Consider the following 8650-nt stretch of genomic DNA (forward strand, 5'->3'; position numbering starts at 1 on the left):
AATATAAAAGAAAGAGGATGCACGGAATATACGCTTACGTGGATTGAGCAACTCCATAATATTCCAACTATAACCAGCTCTAACAGAACACAACATGAAAGGAAGGCGACAAAGCATATTTAACCGGCACTTTTTGTTGTTTTTGTTTTCTTAAATTTTGGGTTTCCGTTTTGAGTTACAGACGAACCCAGAAAATTGTGTTTTTTTTTACCCAGTTGTTTTTTTTAAAATTTTACTTTTCGGGGTTCCCAACCAAACAGAGTATAGATACACAAAGTACACAAGTATGCCTAAATGAAATTGTGAGAAAACAATATCAGGTAAAAAAAAAAGCAAATTAAAATGTAAAATCATTTTGAATGAACGAAATATGATAGGAAGACAATACAGGAGATGTTGTAACACAAACCAGCTCTCACTGAACAAAACATGACAGAAAGAAGACACAGGAATTGCTAATATACAAATTAGTTCAAATTGAACAAAACCCAAAGAAAACATACTCTCATGTGGATTGACCAATTACATCATGTTCCAACTACAACCAGCTATAACAGAACACAACATGAAAGGGAGACAACAAAGCATATCAAACCTACACTCACTTTTTTTTTTATTTTAGCCTGCGTTTTGGGTTACAGACTAACTCAGAAAATTGTTTTTTATTTATTTTACTTTTCGGGGGTTCCCAGCCAAACAGAGTATAGGTACACAAGGTACACAAGTGTAAGTAAATTAAATTGTGAAAAAAAATGAGGAAAATAGCAAATTGAAATGTAAAATTATTTTAAATTCTAATTGACAACAGCACATTTAAATAAACAAAACATGATAGGAAACAATATCAGAGATGTTGGAATACAAACTAGCTCTAATTGAACAGAACATTGCAGATTTCTTCTTGGCTCTTGGGATCACCAGTAGACCAGCATTTTTAGAGCGAAAGCTCCGGGCAGGAACATAGGGGGGAATTAAATCTGAAAGATATGGGGGGAGCAAGTCCATGCGTGATTTGGTATAATACCAGGATAACCTTAAAATCACATCTTAAGCTAACAGGGAGCCAATGCAGGTTATCTAAAATGGGGGTCATGTGATCAAACTTTCTTGTCTTAGTTAAAAGCCTGGCTGCAGCATTTTGTACCAGCTGCAGGCTCTTGATTTTGGACTTTGGGAGACCAGAGAGTAGTGCATTACAGTAATTGAGACGGGAGGTCAATTTTGATAATGGTCCTCAACAGGGTTGAGTAGGGTTACTTTAACTTGATTACTTTCAATTACTTTTGGATTACTCCAATACCAAATATGCTAATAAAAGACAAAAGAAACTAAATATGAATCAAATGATGACTCACAACACGTGGTAAGCTTTCTCTCCTGGCTTTGATCTCTTTGATCTCCGGCAAAACGAACATAAAATGCCACAGAAACAAAATGAAAATAAATCCAAACATCATTTTTGGCGTTCCATGTGTTCCGTTACTCCCCAAGCCTGCACAAAATTTAGTAAGTTTATTCATGTTTAGTTTCTTTTGTCTTTTATTAGCATATTTGGTATTGGAGTCATCCAAAAGTAATTGAAAGTAATCAAGTTAAAGTAACGCTACCCAACCCTGGTCCTCAAAATGCAATTTTAACGACAACTTGTGTCCGACTCTGAACTTCTGAGCTCATACCATTGTTTGAGATCCACCTAAATGTTTTGTGATTCCATGTTTATTTTCGGAGCTATTTTATTCATCCGAAGTTTGTAAACAGTCCACGCGTGTTCAATGCATTCAAATCACGCCCCAATGATGTTTGTTCTTTTTTCTTTTGTTGACTTCCTGCTCTGTGATTGAAGAAACCCAAGCATCGCACGCCATCCATCAAGCTCTTTCTCCCCCTCCTCCCTTTCCTTCACCGTCATTCGCTTCAGCATTTGGATTCTCTCGCCGCGCGCACGGTGGGCAGAAACCACCGGAACATATGTTGAGTAGATTAAAAACTCTCTTCTTTTTTTTTCGTTTTCCTCCCACCTTTTATTGTTATGATTGTTATAATTGAGGCGGGGGAGGAGATGCGCCACTCGGACGGATGCCGGCGCTGCGCGTAAAAAGCCGCGGATGCTTCCCAAGCGCGCGTCCAACGAGGCGCACCGCTGAAAGTTTCCCCGGCAAAAGGCATCGCACCCGGGTTCACAATTGCATCCTCCGCAGGCAGGCTGGACGACCACGCGACCCGCAGGACTCCGCCGCTGCGCAGGGCGCACATGATCGCCACCGGCGTTTGCGGCGTGGCGCTGGTCCTGGTTCTGGTGGTGCTCATCCCGGCCATGGTCAACTCAGCCGGGACGCCCGCCCGCTATGAGATGCTCGGCGCGTGCCAGATGGTGTGCGACCCCCACGGGACCACCGCCACCCCGGCGAAAGAACCGGTGAAAGACAACCGGCTGGTGCAGTCGCTCCCCACCTTCATCCAGGGTCCGCAAGGCGAGCCAGGACGCGCGGGGAGGACGGGTCCGAGGGGACCGGTGGGAGAACCCGGTCCACCGGGACCTGCCGGGCCGCCCGGGGAGCGTGGTGCACCCGGTGCTCCGGGTCCCCCGGGGGCCAACGGCCCCACGGGGGCTATTAGCGCCGCTACGTACAACACGGTGCCCAAGATCGCCTTCTATGCGGGGCTGAAGAAGCAGCACGAGGGCTACGAGGTGCTCAAGTTCGACGATGTGGTCACCAACCTGGGCAACCACTACGACCCCGCCGCCGGCAAGTTCACCTGCTCCATACCGGGGATTTACTACTTCACCTACCACGTGTTGATGCGCGGCGGCGACGGGACAAGCATGTGGGCAGACCTCTGCAAGAACAACCAGGTGAGCCCCAAACAGCCTTGAAAGTCACCCTTGGGTGCTTTTGGAGGTTCTTTGGACATATTTACGCACGCGGGTTACGCCTCTAAACTCATTTGCGTTATTAAAGGAATTAAGAAATATGAAATGATCCATCTCTCTATCTATCTATCTATCTCTGCTTCGGACCTTGCTAATTGTTATAGTAAAAAAAAAAATGCTATTTTTTGTTAATATTTACCGCAAAATGTCACCCAGTGTGATATGCATTTCTAAAATAACAATTTATCATGTTATTACTATGTTGTAACTATATTATTCTATCTATCTACAACATGCGCCAAAGTGACATTTTGTTTATGAAAATCTATCATTTAAAAATACTATTTAGAAAAAAAACATTAACTTTTTAAATGTGGCAAAACACGCAGATTCAAAAGTTTTTTTTCACGTAATATAAATAATAAAGATACATTATTTTTTGCACCATTGCGAGTCAATTTTGTCCATTTTTAGTTTGATTTTAAAAATATATATATTTTGCAAGGTAAAAAATAAATATGATTATAGAAAAATATAATAATATATTTGCTCAAAAATATATACTTTAAAAAAGAATATGGTTCATTCTTTCTTTAGAGCACATTGTAGATGGTTTTGCCTCTATGTTAATTGTTTTTCCTGATTTCATAAAACTTACATAATAATCTGCTAGATGAAACAAATTTTCCCATTTTAAGAACTTTATATGGTTTATTTGCGATACAACATATTAAATAAAAGAATAAATATATAAGCCAAAATGTACTGCCAATGAGGTAAAAACTAATCGATACTGCAATAATTTCATTTATTTATTTTTAAAAGGATTTCTTTTGCAGTTAAGCAATTGTTTTAGTACGTTTTCAGGCAGTACAGTTTGTAATATCTCAAAACACGGCAAACAATTATAGCAAAACACCATGGATTACCTACAAAGGCAAGTTTTTGTGGAGATTTTCATTTCATTTTTAACTTCCGTTAAAAATCATTGACATGATCACTGTCTTTAAATACAGTATGTCACAGAAGTGAGTACACCCCTCACATTTCTGCAGTGTAAATGTATTTTTCCCCTCAAAAAACTCAAAGTAGGGCCATTAGTAGCTAAACCCCTGGTAACAAAAGTGAGTGCACCCTTAAGTAAGAGTTCCTGAAGTTCAATATTTTGTGTGGCCTCCATGATTTTGCAGAACCATCTTAATCCTCCTGACCATGGATTTCAGGGTCACACATTACCACTGGATTGCTCTTCCAATCCTCCATGACAACATGACAGATTTGGGGGATATTTTAGATCTTGTGCTTCTCCACTTTCCGCTTGTGGATGCCCCAAAGATGTTTGCACAGTCTACCCCCTTTTTAGAAGTGTATTCAGGGTCATTTACAGGCTGGAACATTTCCTTGCGACTCAGATTTTGGAGGGAAAAGATAATTCTCTACTCCAATATTTCACAGTTCATACTTGGGTTTGTGTTTCCCTTAATGAAATGCATGTCTGAACCAGAACAGAAGGAGGACCCAGATGCATAACGTTTTCACACAAGCTTTATTTTACAGGAATGGGGCAGTCATGCGCGTGAACACAAACGCCAGCGATTCTGTGATCGCTGGGCGGAAGAAGTAAGGCGAGGAAAAACAGGAAGCCAGAGACTGACGAGATCGATACCAGATACACAAGCAGATACCGGACAGACGGGGTCGATACCAGACAGGACGGGACAGGCAGGATTGATACCAGATACACGAGCAGATACTGGACAGACGGGATTGATACCGGACAAGGCGGGACTGACGGGATCGATACCAGATACTGGAGACTGGAGACTGGAGTCAGAAATGAAATGATCTGCATTTATATAGCGCTTTTCAAGTCAATGACTTCCCAAAGCGCTTTACAATGTGCTCCACATTTCCCAATAGCGGCCTTGCAGCCATCTAAGGCGCTAACCTGCTTATTGGGGGTATTAGGGGTTCAGTGTCTTACCCAAGGACACTTCGACATGTAACACGGGCGAGCCGGGATTCGAACTGGGATCCCTTGATCCCAAGACGAGCGCTCTACCTCCTGAGCTACTGCCCCCAGATATTAGACAGGACGAGACAGACAGGATCGATACCGGATACCGGAGACTGTAGCAAGATATCAGACAGGACGAGACAGACGGGATCAATACCAGACACTGGAGACTGGAGTCAGATATCAAACAGGACTAAATAGACGGGATCGACACCGACAGGATACATAAGCAGGATACAGAGTCAAAACACACATCTTGCGGGTGCAGAGGTTCGTTGACGGACTGACAAAGGGTGAGTGAGAGCACTGAGCTTATATAGGAGGGAAGCCAATCAGGCAACGAGCCGCAGCTGGCGCCAAACGGGCGGGGCCAATTGAGGGCAATGGGCCACCGTGACAATGCTACTCCCTAATTCCAGTTGTACTCATGCAGCCCCAAACCATGACATTCCCTGACATGCTTGACTTTAGAGAATCTATCTATCTATCTATCTATTTGAGACATGATAAGTCATTCAGTGCTCTCATCCAAGGCAGACATTGTAGTGGTTGATTGAGCCTATTTTAACCCTATTACTAATAACTAAAATATGGTAATAACACAATAATAATATAGTAACAACATAGTAATAACATGCTTACTTTTTATTTTAGGAGCGCATATCGAATTGGTAGCCCTGTGTGCTCATCAATCACAAAAAATTAGCTTTGAAAATAATGCTGACCCTCGTAACCAAGTGTGCTTCTGTGCCGGCTAGGTACGCGCTAGCGCCATCGCGCAGGACGCCGACCAGAACTACGACTACGCTAGCAATAGCGTGGTGCTGCATTTGGAGCCCGGCGACGAAATCTACATCAAGCTGGACGGCGGCAAGGCCCACGGCGGAAACAACAACAAGTATAGCACTTTCTCGGGCTTCATGCTGTACGCCGACTGAAAAACGTTAGCCCCGCCCCCTCCATCAGCATCCCTCGCTTGTCCCCGCCCCCTTCCTCGCACGTGGCTTTTGGATTGGTAGAGACAGAAATTTAACGTCGTCCGTGTTGACATGTTTGTCTGGAAGTGATGTGGCTGTATGTAACACGCTAACATGCTAACACGCTAACGCCGCACATACGTGCGGCTCCAAGCTAAATGATGCACTTTAGGTTGCACACCACTCATATAGCCCAGTCAAGAAATGACTATTTTCAGTAGTGGGCAATGTTCCCTCTAAGCTGCGTGTGTGCGCAATTGCGCACTGCCCAGAGCTTTTCCGCGCACAAGAAAATCTAGCCAGTTCACAAAAATCAGGGCTCAAAATTGCTAATTAAGAAGCCAATTAAGTCAAAGTTACAGTGCATGAAGGTAAAAATACACGGGTTCCCCTGACGTTGTGTCCTAAATGCGGTATTTTGAAGTCAAGGTAGAGGTAGAACGAAGTTGAGTAAAGTCAGTAGAGTTTTTTGAGAACCGGCTGCTTCGGCTCGGCTCACTAAAAAGAACCGTCTCTTTCAGGTCCCAAACGGCTTTTCAGGTTGTTTTTGCTTCTTTAATCCCAACATGACCAAATATTATGTCAAATTATGCACAAAATGACTTAAAGGAAGGGGGGAATAGAACAAAAAAGAAAAAAGTACCAAAATGAAAAAGTAGTGAAAAGCTGAGGAAAAAAAAAAAGGAAGAAAAAAAGAAGGAAAAATTCAGAAAAAAGCCAGAAAAAAAGAAAAGAAAGAAACAAAGGAAAAAAGTAAGTAGAGAACACAAAGAATAAAGTAACAGCTCGGAAAAAATAAACACAATGAGATTTTTTTTAAAGGAATTTAAAAAAAATGGAAAAAAACGGGAAAAAGAAGAAAAAGTTTGTGTTGCATTCAAATAATTTCCAATTACACCAAGTCAATCTTGTTGCCAACATTGTACTTCCACTAAAAAATGTGATTAAATACAGTTATGTATCGTGCAACCGACTAAATAAGCCCCCAAAAATGTTAGTATTATGCGACAAAATATATCAGGAAAAAAAAAGAAATGAAAGTCTTGTGAAAGAGTTGTAAAAACAAATGACATTTTTACGCCCTGCAACCTTTGCAACCATACATGAGTCAATTCATTCAAAAGTGAAAAATAATTTTGCATTGCCGGAAACTCAGCAAAATGTAACTTGATGTCAAGTTTTGGACATGTTTGATAATGATTAAGTTGCCACACTTGGGATTGCTGTTGCTCACTGTTGTTTCAAGCGTTGCTCACTTTGCTTCGTGTGAACGCTCAGACCCGTAAGGAAAATTACTTGGAACATTGGTAGTGGGTTGAGTTTGGTTTTTTTTAACCAATGAACAAAATGTTCGTATAAAAATCTCACATGTATTAAAAATATATACACAATTTATGCAAGAAATAATGCACTTTGTATTACAAAGTAAGACCTTGGAGCCATCTTGGACCAAACACACACGGATTGATATCTGAATCCAGTATCAGAAATAAATAAACAGTATCACTACAAAATACTCATTTTGTAAAAAAAATGGTAAAATGGTCAGCTTTTATATAGCGCTTTTCAAGTCAATGAAGACCTCCCAAAGCGCTTTACAATATGCTTCACACTTACCCATTCACACACACACTCACACACCGATAGCAGTGTCAGCCTTGCAAGGCCACTACCTGCTTATTAAGGATGCATTAACGATTCAGTGTCTTACCCAAGGACATTTTAACATATAACACGGAGGAGCCGGGAATCGAACCTGCGACCTCTTGATCCCAAGACGAGCGCTCTACCTCCTGAGTTACTAGGCAAAAATATGTGAAAAATTCTTGTTGCTACGCCATGCTTTTGGCACGGATCTTCATTCGCATTAGACCAGGGGCTTTCTTTTCTCTTTTCTCTCCTTCTGTCTTTCTATTTCTCTTTGGATTTCTTTCTTCCGCTCCCTTTCTTATTCCCTCTCTCACAACTTCTCTTTTTATCTCTTTTCTTTCTCACGCTCTCTCCCTCTCTCTCTTTCTTTGTCCCGTCCTCTCTCCTTTTCCCTCCCTCTTTCTCTTATTTCTTTCTCTTTTCTCTCCTTCTGTCTTTCTATTTCTCTTTAGATTTCTTTCTTCCTCTCCCTTCCTTTTCCCCCTCTCTTACGACTTTTTATCTTTTGTTTCTCACGCTCTCTCCCTCTCTCTCTTTTTCTTTCTTTGTCCCGTCCTCTCTCCTTTTCCCTCCCTCTTTCTCTTATTTCTTTCTCTTCTTATGTCTTTCTATTTCTCTTTGGATTTCTTTCTTCCTCTCCCTTCCTTTTCCCCCTCTCTTACGACTTTTTATCTTTTGTTTCTCACGCTCTCTCCCTCTCCCTCTCCCTCTTTCTTTGTCCCGTCCTCTCTCCTTTTCCCTCCCTCTTTCTCTTATTTCTTTCTCTTTTCTCTCCTTCTGTCTTTCTATTTCTCTTTAGATTTCTTTCTTCCTCTCCCTTCCTTTTCCCCCTCTCTTACGACTTTTTATCTTTTGTTTCTCACGCTCTCTCCCTCTCTCTCTTTTTCTTTCTTTGTCCCGTCCTCTCTCCTTTTCCCTCCCTCTTTCTCTTATTTCTTTCTCTTCTTATGTCTTTCTATTTCTCTTTGGATTTCTTTCTTCCTCTCCCTTCCTTTTCCCCCTCTCTTACGACTTTTTATCTTTTGTTTCTCACGCTCTCTCCCTCTCCCTCTCCCTCTTTCTTTGTCCCGTCCTCTCTCCTTTTCCCTCCCTCTTTCTCTTATTTCTTTCTCTTTTCTCTCCTTCTGTCTTTCT

General features: G+C 41.7%; 1 protein-coding gene across 1 annotated transcript; it reads left to right on the forward strand.

Moving 5' to 3' along the window:
• Window positions 1-1935: 1935 nt before the first annotated feature.
• On the forward strand, window positions 1936-6531 carry c1ql3b (complement C1q like 3b). Its single transcript, XM_088320266.1, has 2 exons — window positions 1936-2854; window positions 5648-6531. The coding sequence occupies exons 1-2, from the start codon at window positions 2252-2254 to the stop codon at window positions 5825-5827; spliced, it is 783 nt and encodes a 260-aa protein (XP_088176392.1). The 5' UTR covers window positions 1936-2251; the 3' UTR covers window positions 5828-6531.
• Window positions 6532-8650: the final 2119 nt, after the last annotated feature.

Source organism: Urocampus carinirostris, chromosome 1, assembly GCF_059441175.1.
Source record: "Urocampus carinirostris isolate Australia breed hairy pipefish chromosome 1, RoL_Ucar_1.0, whole genome shotgun sequence".
NCBI lineage: Eukaryota > Metazoa > Chordata > Actinopteri > Syngnathiformes > Syngnathidae > Urocampus > Urocampus carinirostris.